The sequence below is a fragment of the Cygnus olor genome, chromosome 14 (assembly GCF_009769625.2).
Source record: "Cygnus olor isolate bCygOlo1 chromosome 14, bCygOlo1.pri.v2, whole genome shotgun sequence".
NCBI lineage: Eukaryota > Metazoa > Chordata > Aves > Anseriformes > Anatidae > Cygnus > Cygnus olor.
Genome location: NC_049182.1, coordinates 207851 through 230485, shown reverse-complemented (window position 1 = coordinate 230485; position 22635 = coordinate 207851). Strand labels below are relative to the sequence as shown.

The window sequence follows — 22635 nt, the reverse complement described above, 5'->3', positions numbered from 1 at the left end:
AATCTAGACTAAATACTCAATAAATTTGCTTGCCTGAAAAGCGACTAAATGTTCAAAGTGCTAACAGCCTAGTAATTAACAAATCCACTTCTCTGGCAGCGATAAACCTGTGCAGTATCATGACTCCATCGACTAGCCTTGCCTAACCATAACTTTACCTCACGCACGACTACTCAAAATATGCTGTTGTGTGTATTTCACTGCATCCTCAAATGCCGGAAATTAGTATCAATAGTGGATCTGATTCAAGTGTTGATTTCATATCAGTCTTGTGGTAAATAGATGGAAAGCGTAAGATCACAATTATACTCCTTAGAATTACATCACAATTCATTAAAATTTCTCAGACTGATGTATTGAAAGAGGACTAAAGTAGTATTACTAGAAATGATAAATGTTTATAGTACCATGAAAACACTAATTCTGTGCTGAGCCAGTTATGCGTAAATTGTAGCCAAAGTGCATTTTTAGCAGAGCTGGGTACTCTTACAAAAACTGTGTAATATGACAAACTTCTGGCATCTTGAGAAGAAAGACCGCTGGGCATATGCTTTCTCTTATTCCCTTAAACATTAGAGTAAGTTTTGTTCATTTTGCAGCTGTCACATTAATCTTTGAATGTAAATATAGTACTATATCTCATCAGCAAAACATTACAACTGCCCACTTTGGGAGGGACAGACCAAAAGTGGCTGGAAAAATAGCTCTCCTACGTAAAAATAGCCAGACACATTCATACAGTTCCTCTTGAACCAAGTCCAGTAACTAGGGGTGACCACTTTAATCAAAAAGATAGATTCATGTGGACAGAATTCTGGACGAAAACTGTTTGGCTTGGAATTTTAAGGCTCAAAATATAACTAACTAATGCTCCACAAACTAATATCAAGTGTTTGTGTGTACAGTAAAGACTCGAAGTATAAAACAACTCAAGAAATGCCAGTCACACTCATGATCAAGAGCTTACCTAAATTTGACCTCAGCTTACATTCTTACTCAGCAAAGCTGAGTAGATCTGCATGTGCTTCGTTCTTTTTTCTTACCTGATGAGCCTGCTGGAGCAGCTCCATCCTCTCTTGAAGAATCTGGCAATCATATTCTCTGCTTTTCCTCAGCATCTGACGTCTTAGCTTTTCTACTGCTGTCCTCAGCTCTTCCTGCTGTTTTTCAGTGAGTAGTTCCCCAAACTTTATTACCGTTTCTTGCTGCAAAGCATTGTATAAGGTGGCTTCAAGCTCCTGGATCCTCTGGTCGATGCAATACCAAAAGCCAGTTAGAGATAGAACATTGTTTAAAACACAATGGGGACTGGGGAGATTGTGGCAGATTCAGGCACCTGCATGGTGGTCCCTGTGCTCAAGTGTGCAAAAATGTGACAAACAGAACTCATAAAGTGGTTCACTGTTTAGACAAATAAAAAAAAGTTTTTATTTTTATGGTATTTCAGCATTGGTTTTCATTGAAATCTCTTGCTGACTTTTTTTAAGCAGTTACAGAGTTGATCAGGAGTTGGATAGAACTTTCATACCTATTTTATATTTGTAACTTAAAAAGATGATTATTTCACCAATTCTAAAATTTTGACCCACTGTACTAAAAAAAAAAAAAAACAGAGAAAAAATTGAAGGTCAGTGTCAAACTACTTTGCTCTTAATCGAGCTAATCAATGAGCATTCCCATTAACTGACAAACCAATTGTGCTGAACTTGCAAGGCCAGTTATCAGACCTATGTATCAGAATTTGACACAGTGGTTTTACAGCAGGAAATTGTGCTCTTTGTGGCATATCCTCTAGTTGCTATGATATGCTTAAAATGGGCCATCTAAGACTCCAGATCTGAGTTCCAGTTGGTTTCACTGACTCCAGCTGGACAAGCTGACACTAATGAGCAACAACTGCCTATAAATGACAAAAGAGTAAAAGAGTTTCAGACTTCGGGAGATCTACCTTTTTCTGATTTGCAAAACCTAGGTGTCATTTTGAAGTTGTGCACGTTGCATGGTAGTTTGTTAGGAGAATGGGAAAACAAATAATAAAAAAACAAAAAAGATACTAAGAAGAAAGCAAAAACCTCTTTTCGTGATCCAACAGGAGCCCATGTCCTGTCACAGTGCTGGCTAATATGTACTGTAGCATTTCCTTTGTACATACCATGTATGCTTGGTCAAGAGCTTGCTTCCTGTAGTCTAGTTCTTCTTCCAAATAACCTTTTATTTTGCAAAATTGCTCCTACAATGAAGGATTTAGACAGAAATGAGAATCAGTTACCCAAAATGCTTTGGGAAGTTTTATTGAATCAGCTACAGACATCTGACTTGGGCAGGACTAGGAGACTGGTCTTCACTTATACTCTGCAAAGTTACTATCTATCTGACTCAGCTATCAAAAGGAAGAAGGGAAAATAGCTGTGTTTACTTTTGTATGATAATACATCTGATCTACATGGAACTAAATCCATCATCTCTTGTTGATTTCAGTAATATTGCTTGGCATTTCAGTAGTATTTAAGGTTTTCTGTGTGGTTTTTCTAAAGATAACACCTCTGGCATCCCAGACAACTCCTTTTGTGGCTTCTTTTTTGGAAGAAGTGTGGAAGTGCAATAAACTAAACAGGAACTAAACAGGCATTTTCATGTCCATGTTATTTGAGGAAAGATGCTGTGCTTTAACTTCTCAGCGTACTTTAAGCTTAATTAACTTGAGTATAGACATACCACAGGAACAAAAGGTAAAATGCTACAGCTATCCAACTCATGTTGTTAGGCTTGTTCATCTCTTAAGTTACTTCCATTAACTAGAATAAGAATAAAGTCCTAGCTTTACTGATGCTATAGGAAGTTCAGCTGTGAAGCTTTTACCTTCAGGATGATATGGGCTTGAAATGTAATGAAAGAAGTATGAAAATTCATTAATTTCTCACTTACAGGTATTGAATAAAATGTGCTACAACTGCTAACGTTTATACTGTCAATCTTAGTAGGCAAAGAGTGTGGACATTTTCATATCTGAAAATCACTGAGCAGCCTTTGAGCCCTCTGTACTTTTAGTAAAGTCATCCTCATGGAAAGAGGGAAAGTTCTCAAACCTTAACTATTTCCATTTCTGTGTTATCTGCTGTTGCATATGAAACAGTCTAGTAACATTTTTATGGTTTCAGCAATTATCAGAGAAAGCCTGCATACCTAATTTGCCAAAAGACAAGGTTTTAATTATTTTTTTGGCACACCAACTAAATGTGACATGCTCCTAAAATGTCTATTAAGGAAAGTTTGCCTACCATATCACTTTCCAGTTCCATCATCTTCTGGTGCAGAGCAGCTTCAGCTCCCTCAATCTGCTGGATCCACTGTAGGGAAGACAATGAGAGCTGTAACCTGCTGTGTTTTCTAGGCATACAGGTAGTGGCAATGGGATATCTACAGCATCTTATTAGTCTATTTATAGTAACCTATTGCTAGTTCTGGGCCTGTCTTAATAGGTTCTCCAGTGACAGGTACAGCCATGATGGCTACGAGTGAGACTTCATAAGGAGGAATTACGAGGATCACTATTACAGGATCACTGGAAGATGGAAAAGTACACTTTCCTGGACAGGGAACCCCATTTCATCCCATGGATAAGGACCCATGGGTCTCTAGGATCTGGAAATAGCTTAGTTAAGTAGATGGCAATTCACTTTGGAGAGGGAGAATTGATGAGTAGAATCCTTCGATGCTGTCACATTAACACAATTGTGTGCTGTATTTGAACCATAGAAAGCAATTTTAACCAATGCCTATTTTCTTTTCAATTTCCCAGACAAGGAACCTAGACACATAATTTCAGTGGAAATTTTGCATACAGTTCCTTTCAGAGTAGAAATCTCTGGCTATGATTAACTATGGCTTAAATGTCTGATTTTATATTTTCTAATTCACTTTAGAATTGCAGGTTTCATTTGTCATTCTTTTTGCTTTTCCAACTGTTCTGACTACATAGCTTGTGCCAGGTAGGTCTGACATTTTTGCTGCTTTAGCAAGGTGTTTGGGACTGTGATTACATTAAGGTATTTCTATCCTTGCAAAATCTCTAGTTGATAAACAACAGTATTTACGTACAGATAGAGTTTACTTTGTCTGTGGAAATGCTCACTACACTAGAAAGTTTGATAATATTGATATACCAGAGCCAAAAAATGTACAGCATTAGATGAGGGATTAGATATCATTGAGAAAAGCAAGCACACATTTTACCTTTTCTGCCAAGGACAAAACAGTGGAAGCCTGAATTATGGCCACTTGTTCTTCATTTCTTAAATTCTGTGAAGAGAAAGAGAGGGAAGAAAAAAATAGCAGCACTTTCCTGCATGAATACAGATTATCCAGGCTGCACGCTAGGCCTACAGTTTTTAGGGGAACCACATATTACTGATTATAGTATTCCCAACAAAATATTCAGGATCTGCTAACATAATTAAAAACAAACAAAAAAACACTGCTTTTACCTTTCTACATGATATGGGCTGACTGTATGTTTTCATATCATTGCTTCTTATATGAAATGTAAACTGAAGTTAGACCCATTTGTTTCTCTTTTTGCTAGTTTTGCAAAGCTGAATCTCCATTGTTTTTGAAAAAAAAAAAAGCTAATTTACACCAATATGTGTGTAGACAATAATGATCTTTCTTTTTCTATTTCTTATACGCTTTCTTAAAATGTATCTTATGTTAGCCAGAGATACCGGATATTTTCTTTTACATCGATGACTAAAGTGGGCAGCAATGCCCACTTTGAAAGCCTCAGGCCATTTGGTATTTCTTGTCTGTTTATGAAACTGCTTGCAGAAGAATCCTAGTCCTGATGAAGATGTGGTGGGCTCATACTGCCAAGCTAATTCACATGATTCGCTGAATGACTGGAGTACAGTCAGAACCAGTTCCAAATACCAGTGGCCATTGGACATGAGTTCTTCCCAGTCTGCGAAACCAAATGTTAAAGCTGCTACTTCATTACTAGTTCTCTGACTACTGAAATCTCACAAATGCTCAACTTAAGGAGATAAACACTCTCTAAATGAAGACTTCTGGTATTACATAATTTTAACAAATATCTTAGAAAATAGACATAGTTACAGATTTCACTTTCCCTATTGTACGAAATGTATTTTGTAAAGGTAAAATACCTCCCACTTGAACTTACCCCATTATCACCTAGGATATCTAACTGCTTTATGAGGTCTGGTATGCTGACATCCTGCAAAGAGAAAATAAGATAAAGGCATTGCATGCACATTGTATCATAGCTGCAATATTTGTCCCTCCTATGAACAACAGCGAGACATAACATTTTGTAGTATCCCATAGAAATGCATCACACACTGATTTCAATTGCCTTTGAGCCAGGTTTTATCATTATGATGAAAATTACAAATCCAATTCAATTGCATCAGTTGTCATACACTTTTATATTAGACTGAGTTTAAATGCTTAAAATATAGTGGAGTTATTAGCGGCGATTAATATAATGGATTACGTGGGGAGCATCAACCACTCCTGTAGTAAGTCCTGCCTTATAAAACTGACATACCTTAACCCCTTCCTTCATGCAGTAGATCTGTAGAGCGCTCACACCATCTGAAAATGGGTGAATCTGGAGATTAAATGGTGGAGACCGTCTCTCTCTTTCCTGAAAATTAATTCAGAAGACACCAGAGAACATGTTAGAATGAATGAGATGTGTAGAGAACTCAATAAATGCAATATCTACTGTTTATATCATGCTTCACAAACTTAAGCTCTTCATATTAGGAGAAAAAGAAAGAAACATCACTATTTAACTACTGCTGGTCAAACTGAATGGAAAGACTCCAGGCTAAAAACAGTATGCCAAGTGGTACGGGGTTTTAAAACCCAGTGAATTGTTTTACAGCAGATTAATTTCATGAATTATATATATTTGCAAGTTGTCTGTGGAAATGGGTATTTGACTTAAGACTACTAGGATACTCAGATTACATGCTTGCTCATCCTGGTATGTCATATGTTCTATTACCTGTGGAAAGGAATAAATTCAAGAAAATTAATAATTAGCTACTTACACACCTTCATTACCTAAAACTTATAAAATTTTGTCCAGTTTTAAAGGACCAAAGACAAAAATAAAAAATTGAAAATGTTATTTCTCATCCCTTTCAGGTATTCAGGCAAGCACAAAAAGTGAAGATCAAATTTTGCTTTCAAATATGTTTTTGGTTTACAAACATTTAATTCAATTGCTCAGTCTACTTTCATTAAAAACAGAACAAAAACAAAACAAAAACACAAACAAAACAATAACCTGGGTACTCGCTCTCAGCAGAGATTTTAGCTGTGAACTACGATGCAGCTCTGAGTAAAGTACATGAGGATGGAATTTAAACCTTGTTTACCTGGGTCATTTAGATTTAATCAATTTCTGTTTATTTTAATATATTCTGTCCAGCACTATACATTTGTACTCCAGAGCAGATATAAGAACAAAGCATGCTGACAACAGAATTCTCCGAATTATTAGAAAAACACGGTAACCTAGCACAGCCATGCTGAAGTTAATTGGCTAAGCTTACCTTATCTTACTAGGCACCTAGCTCAGACAGAAGTGAACCATTTAAGTATAGAGATTACTGTTTCCAGGATATTAGAGCTGACATACCTCCACAGCCCACAATTAAATATGCTCAGCCTGATTTGTTACTCTATTATATCACTACAGCACTGGTGTAAACACTTGATTAAAGTTGGTGTTCAGTGCAAGTGCCCTGGTTCTGTCTACTGTAAGGAGCTCATCTGTCACCTCCAGTTCAAGGTTGCGGAACTCCAGCAGTTCATTCTGGTCCCGAGCATCCTGCAGCTCCTGTTGCAGACGGCTGTTTTCTGCTTCCAGTTTCTCTATCTAATAGAAATATGTAAATTCATGATCTGTGTGACTGTTACAAGAAATGTTGAATATTTGGTGAGTAACAGTTCAGATAGCATAGACAGCTCAAGATCCAAGCTCTAGAGAGGATTCACGGATACTTGCCATGTTACTTCAGTGAGTCTTTAGCTTACAGGTGAACTTCTGCTCATCAGCTTGCTAAACATTATAAAATGCTTAGATTGAAGGTTTTCCTAAAGCAATCCAATCCTAGTGAAGATCAGTGGGAAGGTTAACACAACAGAAATATCAAGTTAGCTATTAGATTATTCTACATTAGCTATTAAATGCACTGATCTCATAGTAAAGTGCTAGGATAGGTTTTTTGGGAAAGGCTGTGAAGACTATACTTGGAGGACTCTGCAAACAAGTTGGATAAACATCTGTCAGGAGTGGCACAGAAATAGCTGGTCCCGCTTTAGAGGAAATCTTGGGCTGGATCAGAGATTCCCAGTGTGTGGCACATGAAGCACAGCTGGCATTCAGGGACAGTTGTCTCTGTGTGGCAGTTACTTGTGCAGTCATCCTATCCCACATGAGCACTCCTGTGAACTGCACAACAAGCATCTCCACATGAATTGCGCTGTCAGTTAGCAGACATGAATACCATGCATTGGCCAATTGGATACAACTTCCTTGCTGGCAACAACACAACCACTGGCTCCTCAGCCTGCTCTCTTCTGCAAGTCTCCAGCCACTGCCAGGACCTATACTTTGCAACAAGGTTCTCTGAGTAGGGCCCAGACAAGGACGGTTAGGGAGTGTGTTAAGACTGAAGTCAAATTAGCCCCCATAGGTCAGTTTGTCTGGAGAAGCATGGCACAGGGCTGGAGACTTATTAGGCATGTTTATGGAAGGGAAGAAACACAGCTAGGAAGCCTCATCTGGGGAGGTGAAGGAAGAGAGGGGAGCTGTTGCTGGCAGTTAATGATCTCTTGCTGATGGCAGCTGTATGTACAGTCACTGCTGTAACTGTTGGTGATTCAAGCAATGCCGAGGTCCTTCATGGCCTTATATTCCATGATTAAATATATATACACACACATACACATATATATATCTATACATGTATATATGTGCACACATAGAGTTGATGTTCCTGAATGCACCAAATGAAATATTAGTTCAAGTTGCACTGGACCTAGGGATGATACAAGCCCTTTAGAATATACAGAACATACAGAAAATAGGAGTATGAAAGGGTCTTGGTGTTACAGGGTGACTGCATTTCTGCTGCTGTTTCACACCCAGAAGCTGACTTCAAAATGTCCTGCCAGGGCAGCAACAGCAGACTCTTCAGTGCAATGTTGCAGGAACACAATGTTGGAGCAGAGCTGTGATGCTAAGCAGAGCTTCCAGCTCTCAGGCTGGGAGCATCAGCAACAGTGCCTAAGCAGTTAGAGAGGTTGTGTCTATCCATATGTCATCCTGTCCATACATCTTGTCCATATTCAAATATGCTGTTCTATCCATATACTATACTTATAAACACCAGACTGCATATCCAAAAGCTGTATTGCAGCATCCAGGTTACCTTTCCAAGTGAACACACAGGACTTGGGAACATACCTTGTCTAAAAGTTCTTGGTTCCTCTTAATAAAAAGCTGTTTGTCTTCTACCCAGTGAGAGTCCTGTTGGATGAAGCAGTACTGTTCAGAATAATCAAACTGTATTAGGTTGGGCATGTTTACTGAAAATTGGAGCCACAATATTCAGGTTTAAAAATCTTACATGAACAGACTGCAAATTACAGAATAACAGCATATTAGTCTACCAAGCTTTAGAAAAGCTTCTGAACCTGCTAGACCTGCCTGCTTATTAAACAGTGACATTGCATCTTAGGGAAGTTTAGACTGAAACTGTACTAGGCATATTCTAAGCAGAGCAGTTAAAAGAAGATATACAAGAAGTGCTTACCTGCCCTTTCTGAGCTAAAGTTTTCTCTAGATCTTCTATTTTGGCTTTATACCTCTGTACTTCAGCCTGGAGCTGCTCTTGAGCCTGTTTAAGTCAGGTATAGCATTAAACAACAACAAAAACAGGAACGTGACTGATATTAAAGGAAACCAAACACAGGAAGAATCATGGTCTATGCTGTTATTTCCACTGAATGAGTAACCATTACAAAGATTCTGGCTCATCAATATTTTCTGCCCCCTCACATATTAGCATATAGATGACACAGGGGGACAAAGCAGCAGATCATCCCCCTCTCGCCACCCAAGCCTGTTAGTAACATGTATTAGAGTGGCAAAACCCAAGATCACGTATTCAATGTGACAGACTCTGCTCAAAGACCCTGGTAAGGGGTAGTCCCTAAACTGAAGAAAAGTGCTTAGCAGATGAGACTGGCAAAGGGCTGTAGAAAAAAGCAATCAGAAATGCCTGGGAATTCTTCAAGAACTGACTTAAAGTGGTAAACAATCCGGTATTACCTCACATCTGACACTGCTTTGAGCAAGAGGTTGGTCTGGAGACCACCTGAGGCCCCTTCTAGCCTGAACGATTCCAGGATTTTATTAGATGGATAACATTTTTAGCCTTGGAAGGTTTACTGTAATCTGCATCACATTCAAATTTGAATGTAATTTGGATGTATTTTTTAGAAACAGGTGAGTATTCCTAAGGTTGGTACAATCTATGCCTTTGTGCAAAACCACAGGCTTCTATCTACGTTTGCAAATCCAACACCTTCATACCTGGGAAAAACACGAGAAAACTCTTGTGATTCTGTGCCAAACGGCACAATTGTCTGCTTTGGTATGCCTTCCTAAATGCAGGGGTTTGGGGCTCAGCTGGAGGACAGCCCCTTGTAAACTGAGTTATTGTGTCCATCTGTAATCATCATTCCATTAAAATAAACGTAGCCAATGAGGGAAACGGACATTTCTGTTGTATGCCACTCTATTTCTTTGTATGCCACTTTGAGATATCTGTATGTTCTGATGGCAAGGAAATGCTTTTACCCTCAAACAAATGCTGACCTTGGCTTCTCTTTCAGCATCTATGATGCCTCCTGTTTGTTCCTGCAGTAGTGCATAAGCTCTCTGCAGGGCCTGATACTCCTTTGTCAGCTGTCGAAACCGCAGCTCTGATTCTTCTGCGGCTAAACTCTGAGGGAGAAGAAAGGACATGTCTAAGCACCAGACAGCAGTGCACTGCCAAAGCAAAGAATGCAAGTGTGACTTGTTAAACACAATAGTTGGTTTATGGATCTTGATTCAAAACAGCTTTTTGGTAAGCTTGCTGTAATAAGAAGTAATAAAAATGTAGACTTTATAGACCATTTATATGTCTTTAAGCTAAAAGAAATATAACAAGTTCATTTTCTTGAGGGGGAAAAGAAACTCAGATCACAATGAAGTCATAGCTGTAGACTCTATGGATTAGATCTTTAAAGAACCTCTCAGCATTTCAGGATATCAGTAACTGAAATTGAGGCCAAACTATGAAGAACTTGTCATTCAATATTCAGGAATAAAAACCTGGAGAGCCTGGCCACTTGCTTTGAAAGTCAAAATCTCATGAACACCTGTCCTTACCTATGGAAAGAGTCGGATCTTACCTCATCCAGATCATCATCTGGGGTTGCTGGTGTTCTGTCTGTTCTATATGAGGCCACAGAGGATGTTTCAGAGTCCATGGAATCATCATCATACCCAAAAACTGTATCCACCACATGTCTCTAAAGAAGGAAAAACATGTGATTTCTGAATCTCCTTGGAAATGGGCTGAGAGCATTTCTGATTGGGGGAAAGGTTAATTCCAAACCACATTGCTAGCTATTTAAAAAAGGAAAGACATGAAAAAAGAGTTATGTACAACCCCTGCAACTACCACCTCCAAACAAAACCAAAGGGAATCATACTGAATATTAGGTCTTGTGCTGGTGGAGAACATGAGTTTGCTGATTAATTTTTCTAGACTGAGGATCTGGCTCAATCTAAAACTTGGAAAACATTATGGTAGCAGCAACATACTAAGGAGAAGTCTCTGCCCCACACAATGTCAGGAGAATCATTTGTTAGTCTCAAAGCTGTTCAGAAGGCATCTGTCAACATGCAGCATAATATGCAAAGACAAGACAATGCCAGAAAAGGAAACGTCTAAGGTGTGGAATAGGGAACCTCCTCCTTCTCTCACAGGCACCGCTGATATTCTGAATATTTCAGTGCTTCTCTCACTGATAGTGCTGTTCGAGAAAATGAGTAAATGTTATGCTAACACAAAACAATTTAATGTGACTTTAATCTCACATATTTTTCCAGTCATATAGTAACTGACACATGTTGTAAGAGACTGCTCACACAACACAGCTTTTTTGTATGTCTGATGCCTCATTGTCTCCAGTCTTGGTAACTGAATTCACCAAATCAAATGAAAACTGAGTCATGACCTATGAAAGTATAGGTGCTTGACCTGCAGGGCTGGGTTTTAGGGCACAGAGATGAGCATTTTAAAACTTGCTTTATGGGTAACTGTGCTGAAAGCTGATCAATGAGCATTTTAGATGCACTTCTGGTTTGCAATATTTTTCTTTTTTGCTGACAAGTTACAACCTTCTAAACCTGGAATTAGAATCCTCTTTCCCCCCCCCCAAAAAAAAAGCACAGTAAACTTTTTCATACATTATCTTTTTTCTTATTTATTTATTTTTACAAGTGAAGACAACAGCCATATCCTTCCATGTTTCAATTTTTGGCTTAGAAATAAAGTTAACAGATGAAAATACTTTTTAGTCCTTGCCTCACAGTTCTTTCTGTTGCATATTGCCTGAAAACCCATATAGAAACAATGTGATGACACATCTAGGATATACTGGTCTGAATTTCTGTCTTGTGTGCAGGGAAGCGTTGCATTACTTTCACAGAACATGGCTGACCACCTAAGGAATGTCCTTGAGGACAAAAAGCAACCAAACTATGTGTCATACACAGTACCTCCACTCTCTGGAGATGGGACATGGCTGTTGCACAGTCATTCTTTATATCCAGCTGATAAAAAAAATATTTGAACCACTGCTGACTACTCAGCTCTAAAGTTGTCCTAAACTATACCAGCTTTGGACTTAGAATCATAAAGGTTGGAAAAGACCTCCAAGATCATCGGGTCCAACCATCCCTCTACCATTAATATCATCCGCTAACACACGTCCCTAAGCACCACGTCCAACCTTTCCTTAAACACCCCCAGGGATGGTGACTCCACCACCTTCCTGGGCAACCCATTCCAATGCCTAACTGACTTGACCCAATACTGAATAACATAAGGGGCATCCAAACAATACTGAATAACATAAGGGGTAGCCCTGTGGAACTGAGCAGAAGAGAATGACACACAGTTCTTCTGACAGACTTCCACTTGAAAAATTAGATGGATAAGGATTTTGCATTAGTGGGAATTGCAGGATTGGCCTAGATGGACTACATGGACTACAAAAAATAGCAAAAGGTAGATGGGAAGGTCTCTGGAAACATAAATACATCTCAGCATAGTAGGCCTTAAGACCAATATTTATAGAAAATAGAAGGAAGATTATTATAATTTTAGAGAGAAGGGAAAAGACACATTTTGTTGTGAATAAAATAGCTATGCACCCTTAACTGAATTTCAAAATGGACCTGAAAAGCTGTCCCAGGTTAACTAAGGTGTTTATAAAACCGATCACTAAAGCAGCTTGTTATAATCCACAGAACTCTCTTTAATCAGATTGCTAAAATGTGTTTTCCTACAAAGCCTACTGGCATTTTTATAACCTGAAAACATTTTTTCCTCTTACCTTAATTGGCTTTGAACTCCTTTTATTCTTTCTGCGACGAATGAGTTTTTCCCTGTCCTGGAAAATACGATTAAAAAGTTATTGGACTTAAAATTTGTATCTTGCTCTTCTTTTGTTTGCAGTCCTAGAATGCCAAATCTACAGACAAAACAAAACACTGGGCTTCCTCTGACTCTGTTTACCCTTTCAAACAGGAATCTGATTCCAGGTGGAAGGAAGGATTCATATTCTAATCTGTGTCTGTGTGTCAGCAGAAAACCATCTGAAGAAGGGACGAAGGGATAGCAGAAAATAAACCCCACTGTTGTGCAGCTGCTTTGACAGACTGTCAAACAACAGGCGCTGATTGATTTCCTGTTAAAATCACTGGGAGACCTGTTGCAGGGGACTGTTTTGGGCTTTATATGGGAGGCAAACTGTTTGACTTCACTGCAGAGGTGATGCTGCCTCTATCTCAGAGTCATTAAAAGATACTAGTGTTGGTTTCAACACTCCTAGCATTGATATCTTAGAAGAAGCAACAGCCTGCTTTGGAGTCTCTCTCTCCTTCCCCTCAACATCATAATACAAAGCCAGCTAAAAAAGGATTGTATTAAAGGATATGACAGAAGAACTAACCATAGAATCATAGAATATCTGAGTTGCAAGGAACCCAAAAGGAGTCATTGAGTCTAACCCCCCCCTCCCAAAATAAAAAATAAAAAATAAAAAGATCAGAAACTAATGAGCCCCAACTGGCAGCATGTTCTTTTCTAGAACATGAAGGATATTGCACTGTGTGCCCGCATATCAAGATTTTAATAATAGCCTAGTTACAATGGAAAGACAGCTTGTCACAGCCCTGCCTTATGAACATGTATGTAATTTGGTGAGCTCCACTGTTCTTAGCCTGTGTTCATTTCCAGAGCTCAGTTCACACACACAAGCTACACCTTTTCCTTGTAAGGCTGATGCCCCATTAGAAAGCCAGTTAATAAACCACACCCGCACTCACCAACATCTAAAAATCTGCAGGTGTTAAAAGTAAGGAAGAGATGAACTCTCAGACTTCTACTTATAATAAAAAAATACTAACAGTGGTGAACTCTATACAGGAATTGTTGCTCATTTCCTGGTTCTCTGGACATACCCTTGTTAACTCATCAATTATGTTCTGTTGTTCTATGACCTGAAGCTTTAAAAATTCAGTTTCTTGTTCCTCATTAGCCTGATCGAGGTCATTGAGAGATTTTAATTTCTTTAGAGGAGGATGTGATGTCATTTTTTCTCTCTGTGGTATGAAGAAGAAAGACACAGATAAAATAATATATAGCAATTACAAGAAAAAGACAACCTTTCAGCTAAAAATTAGGCATTGTTCTTCATTTAAGATGTAAAGCCATTTAAATATGCTTCAGCTACATAATTCTTGTAACTTAAAATTTTGTAATTCATAATTTCAGCTATATAATTTTTATAACCCACAAGCGATTCTTAATAATAAAGCAGCACTGCAAGGCCAAGTCCTTCAAGCACAACAACAAAGATTTCTCTCTCTACTTAGAGGCAATATAGCCTCTACAGCAGCCTTTGAAGGTCACGTACCATAACTTTCTGCACCATGCATCTAGATGTCCACCATGTGGCAAATATATTTGTATCCCCAGGATGCCTACTGGGTATGCCATGAGGTCCCATGACCCCATGCACTTGCATATACCCCTCATATGACCATATACAGTGAGGAATCGGACATTTTAGACTTGTGAAAGACAGGCATCCAGTCAGAACAAGAGGAGAGGTAAATAATGGGGTATCAGAACTATTTTAACTAGAATTCTGTATCCTGCCTGTTTCAGAGCATATGTGGGAGAGATGTCTATAGCCTGTGAGAATCAATCTAGCCACCTACAATTTGCTAGCTTCCATAATTTGGGCATCTACACTATCAAGAGCAAATGTCAGGGAGCTAAATTAGAACATAGGTGCTGTGTGCGCCCATATGCACCAGGGGTGCTGCCCACCGATGCCTAATGCATGCAGACACTCAAGTCCCTTCTGCTTGCTGAGGGAGAGCCCAAGGGGCCATGATCTGTAATCTGCTACAGTTGTGGAAGGAGAATTCTGACTTGTGACGTCTGCAGTAAGTTTATCTGACTTCTGGGCATGAGTGAATTGTAGAGTCTTAAAGTGGATTAACCTTGTAACTCTGAAGCCTTTCTTCTATAAGACAAGAAAGTGAATCTGATAGTCTCATCCTAATCAGCAGGAGAGTTGCATCCACTGCAGAATGGTCAGCCTGCTCAAGATGAGGACAATGGCTATTGTGAGCCAAAGACAAGAGACACAAACACTTAGCAGCTTGCCAGTTTGCATCTGGCAACCCAAGATTTCCACCTTTTTTTTTTTTCTTTTTTTATATTAATGTCAAGGCAACATTGATGCATGTGCAGGAACCATATTCTAACTGACACTAAGGATGATTCCATTTGAAGGAACTACAGACATAACCACTTTATTCCCACTTCATATAGCCCTGATATATGAAATATATAACCCTAGCCATCACAACACCATTTTCCCTCTCTCATATACATGTACAATGCATGTGTTTTATGGGAATATTATATTTGCTCAGGGGCAGACCAGAACTTCACTTTGCCATCATCAGCTCTACAATGTTCTTTGTACAGAACACGGACATTCTAAGCACTCTAAGATGGCAATCAGGCTGGCTGAAAACATAGTTCTTAACAGCTTCCTTTTTGGTTTACAAATGCAAAATGGCAGAGTAGAATATGACTCAATGATACACTTTTTTTTTTTTTTTCACTCACAAATCTAATTTTTGGGATAGTATTAAAGACTGATTTTATGAATTCACTTAAAAATATTACACATGTATGCATAACCCACAATGTTATGTAAGTCTATTATGTACAAACCTAAATATTGATATATTTTATCGTGTTACACATACACACTTTGTTTGTACATGCATGTACTGTGCAGACATGCACACCAAAACAGACATATGTCATGCAGTAATGTTCATTTTGCTCTTCAATACTGACCATTTCTATATTTTCTTTAGTGACTGCTTTGAGTTTATCTTCCATGCGCTGCAAAGACTGCATCAGTTCATCATTTCTCTTCGTGAGGCACTTGTTCTTTTCCAGGAGAGGTTTACATTGTTTTTCAGCTTCTCGGACACGCTTCAACTGAATTGATAGTAGCAATTAATAATTATAAGCAATCCAAATAAAATATATTTTTCTCTTTCATTTGTTAGAAATATTTTTGTTAATCTTCCCTGTTGGACTACTGTCCCCGTAAAATGCCAAATAAAATGATCAAATGGAACTGGCAAAGCAATCCTAGTAATGCTTACAGCTTCTATAAACTTACTTTATCTATAAATCTCAAAGCATAATTCTGCACATCTATTTCTGAAAGATGGCTTTATCTATGTGAAAACTCATACATAGGAATGAAGCCATCCTACGAACCACTAGGCAACTGCAAAGCTGCTACAAAAGCCCTAAACAAAGCCAAAACCTCTTTTTAATCTTCAGGAAACCCACTGATTTTCTTTGAAACACAGATTTTCATAGGTACCTACTCAGTCTGGATCACAGCAACAACATATATGTAAACCTGTTTCTTAATGCAACACAGTAAAATACTTGTGCACATGCACAATGAATGTTGCATTAATCAACAAATCACGTATCATTTAAACAACAAATCCCATCAGATTAAAAGTTACCTTAGGGCATATTTGTAAGTTCCAGTATTGGCACAGCTACAGTTTTAACCAAGTTCTCTTTCTCTGCAAAACTAGTTCCATCTGGTAAAACTGAGTGTTAATACATGACATTTCTTTTTCTTAGGGAGGACAAGGAAAATTATGTGTGGCTGTGGAAAGACATCCTCCTTGTGCCCAGATGATCTACCTAATGAAGGCACTGTGCCAGCTCCGAGTTACTGTTCATCACTGGGAGGTTCCTGCCCCTTGCGTTTCTGCTGGGGAAAGGACTGGGAGAATTTATTGTAGCTATTAAGGACTGTTAACCACATTTGCTTACATCATCACATCATTTTACTAGGGTATTCAGACTAATCCATTACATTTTGCCCAAAGTGGGCTAGCAAGCACCTGAAGATCCCTTCTGCTAACAGGAAAGGGAGGAGCTGCCATAAGTGGCCTTCAATCAGCACAATTGTTGGCAAAACAACCATCTGTCCTACCCTAAGTACAAAGTTAGCTGTTGCTGGTCTGAATGTATCTTAAGGTGCATGGTAGTTCTAGCAGTACCCTGGTCACATTTAACAAAACGTATTCATTGTAGTCACATTGTGCAAGATACAAATTTGAAGCCTTTTTTAAGGATTTTTTTCTTGTGGAAAAACAGGCTAAGTATTTAATGACATGCAACAGCTAGCCAAGCTGACTCATCAGACTACAAACTATTCAGTATTGCAGAAATTTGATGTTTGAGAGCTTTTCATAATTGAAGAGAGGCATGTGAACACATTTGTAATGTTATTACAAACTTTATATTATTTTGCAAATATTAAATTAAGAACATTGAGGATATCCAAGCCAGCCACACTGACATGAAAGGAGTGCATTAAGACTCCTAGCTCAAGAATTATAAAAAATACCAGGAGTTGAATTTCAGCACCCTCACCCTTAATCACAGAAGCAGAAACATGGAGTAGTCAAAAAACCAGGGTGCTGACTTCAACACACAGATATCACTGCCTAACAGTAAATCAGATAAGGGGATGAATTCACTGTTGTCTGTTCTCCCTAGATCTGATTCTTAGCTGTTCTCATACACTGGACTACAGACATTATTTGATTTACAAGATAAGTCTCATCATGCACAGTGGTATGCCCCAAAACACCTGAAAAGGTCAAGGAAGGAACACAATCAATCATATAGAAAGATATAACACCCTTTGCCTCAGCTTCCATTGTGATTTTGTCCCCGTATAACTTCACTGAAATTATTGTTTAATTCTAAAGTGAAAAACCACCCTCAGTCTCCTGAGTGACAAGCCTGATGGATCAAAAAGGCACATTTATCGCTGAATGTCATGCTTGGAGACTCCTCTCTTTGCCTTCCTTATGGCTCCTGGCCCCCTCTGTCTGACAGTGCAAAGCTCACACACCAATTCATTTCGTTCATCAACGAGCAATGTGTTCCTGTCTTCCAGCTTCCGAATCGTGGCATTCAACTCTGCTATCCTCTTCTGGTTTCTGCGCAAGTCCTGTTCATTGGTAACAACATAATACAGTTACTAATTCTTTTCAAAATACATTTCGGAAAATAATCTCCCAAAACCACATGCTAGTCAACTTAAGCTGTCATCATCATCACCTTCAAGTGATTTTTTTTTAAATGATACTTAATATTATGGCAAAAATGTGTTGTTGGTTGTTGGTTTTTTTTTGTTTGTTTGTTTGGAAGAAAGCATCTAGTTTGGGGGAAATTTTAAGACTGAGAATTTTCAGTTGTTAACAAAATCTAAAAAAAAAAAAAAAAAACAACACAAAACTGAGGTTCATATGTTTTCTGATAGGGGAAAAAAGCAAAAAGCTAAAAGCTTCTAGCTTTTCTTGCCTTCTCCTATACGTTGCTTCTACTTGCTGAGCCACGAAAAAGTAAGGACATCCCTTTCACTATCAGTTGCCTTTACTTTCTTATTCTTCATTTGCTTATGTGTAAATATGTGTATATACATATTTGTTGTGTAAATGCCATGTTTAGTCACTCAACTAGGGAAGTTGCATGCCTTGTAAATGAAAGCAACAGCTACACATGTAGAGAGCAAGACAGACAAAGAGGAGGTGCTCCTGAGCTTCCTAGATTCCCCCCAGCCTTCTCCCTACCTGTCTTCCCAATTCTATGTTTGTTTTTGAGGATGCAGACTACCCAGATAGTTATGATTCTTTCAGAATAGCACTTACTATTTAAGAAGTTTTATGTTTGTAAATACAGCAAATGAGGAAACAGAATTACAAAGCTTTGTCCAACTGGCCTTTTCTTAGAAGAAGCTACAGTTATAACTTCTCTGTAGTGAATAAGAGCGGGAATGTTTTCCCAGGGACCAACAAAATTTTTAAGCAAAAGAAACCAGCTACGTTTCTGTTTTGCAGCATCCAGTAAAACCTGCGTACAGGGCTGCTGCAATGCTCTGAACCATCTCCAGCCCTTCCTGGTATCTCTCTCTTGGGACTGCTCATGTTACACTCTGCCTCCTTCACCAAGAAGAGCTGTTCATCCAGAGCTTCCTTCTGCAGCTGCAGCTTCTGCACATAGCCTGTCTGTGTCTCCAGTTCTTTCTCCAAGGAAAATATGATCCTGTCTTTAGCCTTGATCTCGTCCATCTGATGAGACAAACACCAGAGCAACAACGTTAGAGCGTAAATGCAAAAGCATTTCATCCTTGTCCAATCTAGGACGATATGATTTACTTAACACCAGTATTCACCACTTAAATCTGCTACATCATATCACACAAGCTTGAAAACAATACTCTTTGAGGCTTCAGACACAACTGTATGCCATCACATATAGTAACAGATTTGGCAGCCTTTCACAGAGTAAAGCCTTGGAACCAAGCATGATGAAATATGCAAAATGTCTCAGCTCTTGTAATGGCAACAGACACAGGGTAATAAGATACAAAGCTTCAAAAACTGGATGGACAGTTCAGGCTTTCACCTTGCATCTTGGTCAGTTATTTATACTACTGAAAACTAAGTCTATACTCCAACAAAACCAAAACAGTTTAGAATAGCTCCTGCTTATATAAATTGAGCTACAACAGCTGAGATGGTAGAGGGTACGGATGGTTTCTTACAAATTCTGTGCAAACCCCCTATTTCTTAAAGCTGATTGACAACGTTCTTAATCTTCATCCGAGTGCAAATGATGACTGGGAAGAAAATTTTAAATTAAAGCTTCTATTAAGATCAGCACATTTATTATTATCTGTTTGTTTTGGGTTTTAAACCTATTAAACTGACTTTACCTCAACCCACGATTTTTCTAACTTTTTACCATCCAATTATCTTCCTCCTCCCATTGTGGGGGAGGAGGGGAAAGGAGGTAAGTGGTGGCAGTGGGGTGCTTAGCCACCTACCAGGGTTCAACTACAATGCTTTAAACTCAAAAATACCACTCCTGACACTGTTTAAATCACCATCTCTTTTACTTAACTGACAAATCTTGAATTTCAGTTTTCAAGCCACATTTTCCAATGTAGTAAGCAGGCTCAGCTCGCTGCATGATAGGGAAACATGGCCACTTGCACCATTGCCAATTTTGGGTCTCATTTTGCTCATTCTCCCCAGTAATTACTGAAGGCTATGCCAAGATCAAAGCAAAAGATCTCTCTTCTTTTGCCATGCTCTGTGTTTAATGTGTTTAAGATACCATCACAATGGTTAAAGAAACTAATAAGCTGTCAGTGCACATGCAAACATCTTCTTTTTCTAATACTTTGCATGGCAGATGTATTAGCATTTCAGCAAATCAATTCCTTATGGACTGGACCAATCACTCTTACTCTATGGAGTTATTTGCCCTCCTAGTGGTCACTCTAGTGGATTCACTGTGATCTATCTGATGCTGAGATATGATAATGCAACTTTTTTATTACTTTTGCAAGCCAAGGTGCTTTGCAGAGTTCTGTGATTCACAAAAACCTGAGAGGTACAGGAAGCAAACTCACTACAGCATAAAACAACACATGAAATGTTTTGGTGCAAGGAGGGATTACTAACCAAGCGGCGAATATCCCTCTCACTCTCCCATTTGATCTTAGAAATGGCTTCCTGGTGGGACTGATGCTCACTCCGAAGATCACCCGCCTTGATCTTGTCAGCTTGGATCATATTGTTAAGGGCCTCATCTACCTGCTTTTTTTGCAGACTTCAGTTCAGTAATTTCCTGCAGAAGCTTAAGGCGCTCAGAGTCAAACTGTTTTCTGGCCTCTTCACGTGCCTCAATAGTCAGCGCTGTCCTTACTTTATCACTGCTCCCATCCCGCAGTGCACACAACGCTGACTTGAGGCGCTGGATTTCACTGTCTCGGACTTTTACCATCCGTGTCATCTCCTGCTCGTGCTGTTTGATGAGGTTCTCCCTCACAGCCTGCAGCTCCTTCATTTTTTCCTCATGAAGTTTGGCTTTTAGCTCTGTGATCTGCACAGTCTGCTTGCGCTGCTCCACTTCACGGATACGTTTAGTTTCTTGAGTCTTCTCTCTTTCTAGTTTAGCAACCTAAGTTGAGACAAAATGAAAGTCACCTGCTACCAAGATACTGTTATCAAAACAAGCTCACCCAGGCACACAGCCTTATCAAAGTGAAGAAGACCCTGCTGCAGACCCTAGATGCTCCTCCATCCTCCTACCACAAAATATGGGCCAACTCCTACAGCCCTCACACAGATTTTGCACTGTCTTTACTCAAGCCAAAACATCATTGTCTTCTCTAGGTATCTTGCCTTACTCAATGAGGCTACACAAACTTTCATTTTTCCCTTAAGAAATAAGATCCTGTATATATGTATGCATTTGTCTAATAACTTTTTAACCCATCAGTCTGTTTCAGCCAAATTCATAAGAAAAGTAGAGAGCTTAGCAATAGCAAGATTCCTACAACTTTCATGACCATGGGCAGTCAATTACATGAGACAGAAGTATGTGCATCTATAGGATCCCAACTGAGGTAAGGTGAGAGTCTGAAGGACCAGAAAACATCTCATCTTTTGCAGATTTTCTTATCCATAAGTGAAGCTTTAATGGGCATATGTAGTCAGTTCTTGAACATGAATCCACAGAAAAGCATGCTTCACTGGTTATTACACTAACGGAACAGCTAGCTTTACTCAAAATAATGTCCTTTGCTACTCTAGATTAAAGATAATTTTTAAAGTTCTTGGACCATAGCTTTGGAATCAAAGTTACAAGGCAGCTTTCAGTACATTTGCACTAACATATCTCTAAGTCCAACTTCATAACCCTGAGCAATTTCACAATAGAATCCCATGTGAACCTACACCAAAGATAAGCCACTGACAAGGAAAGTTTTCAGTTCACAGCAAGCTCAGTAAGTTTGTTATTTACAGTGAAAAAGATTGGGATTTCTGCGATTGTAAGAACTACTTTGTCTATTTCTTTTTAAATAAAGACCACAAAGAATGAACAAGAGAAAACCTTTCAGAAAGAAAAATCAAGGGAGAAAAAAAAATATATATGAACAAACATAGTAGCAGGTCATCTGAAAGCCCTCCAAGAGCCACTGGTGGTCTAGCATACAGGCCTAATTGATTACTTGGATAGGATTTAGTGAAGGTAGAAAGTGCTACTGACTATATGCAGAGCTGATTGACTTATTCTCTCAAGCTTTGCCATTTTACCTTTCCCAAAATAAGTTGTTAGAAGAGTTTGAAAGCGTACTTTTACTTCGGTTTCAATCAAGTCTCGGCTTTCTTACTTACTACTTACTTTTTTACTTCAGTTTTCGAGTCCTTCTGACAATTAATAGACTTTAAAAATGAGATGCATCTTTCTCAGAAAGCTCCATGGAAAACAAATCTGAAAGATTCTCCTAAAATTCCCTACAGAGTTCTCTGGAACACACAAGAACTTTTCAAAGCAAAATATTCAGTACACATGTTATTTAAAATTGGTATGTACTTGCAGCTCCCGCTGACTTCTCTGCAGGACTTCAGAGGTTATCAATGCGGTAGTTATGTGTAATAACACGTCATATGCAAAAAAGTGTTTTTCAGCCAGGGACTAAAAAGCAATCTCTTTTAATCACATCTGTATGATTCATGTGAGAAATTCAAATGCCATTACATAGATCACTTCTGAGAAGAAAGCTACACATAACCTTAGTGTCCCACCACCCACCACC

General features: G+C 38.7%; 1 protein-coding gene across 1 annotated transcript in view; it reads right to left on the bottom strand.

Annotated features, from left to right (window-relative positions):
• The window catches only part of JAKMIP2 (janus kinase and microtubule interacting protein 2), a 52026-nt gene that overhangs the window by 7762 nt on the left and 21629 nt on the right, over positions 1 to 22635 (bottom strand). The window contains 18 exon segments of the mRNA XM_040574018.1: positions 1044 to 1247; positions 2153 to 2230; positions 3279 to 3347; positions 4234 to 4299; positions 5180 to 5233; positions 5567 to 5665; positions 6812 to 6910; positions 8504 to 8566; positions 8853 to 8936; positions 9920 to 10048; positions 10501 to 10620; positions 12715 to 12771; positions 13844 to 13984; positions 15768 to 15914; positions 17875 to 17973; positions 18884 to 19093; positions 20495 to 20635; positions 20637 to 20993. Coding sequence (XP_040429952.1) covers positions 1044 to 1247; positions 2153 to 2230; positions 3279 to 3347; positions 4234 to 4299; positions 5180 to 5233; positions 5567 to 5665; positions 6812 to 6910; positions 8504 to 8566; positions 8853 to 8936; positions 9920 to 10048; positions 10501 to 10620; positions 12715 to 12771; positions 13844 to 13984; positions 15768 to 15914; positions 17875 to 17973; positions 18884 to 19093; positions 20495 to 20635; positions 20637 to 20993 — 2217 coding nt within the window.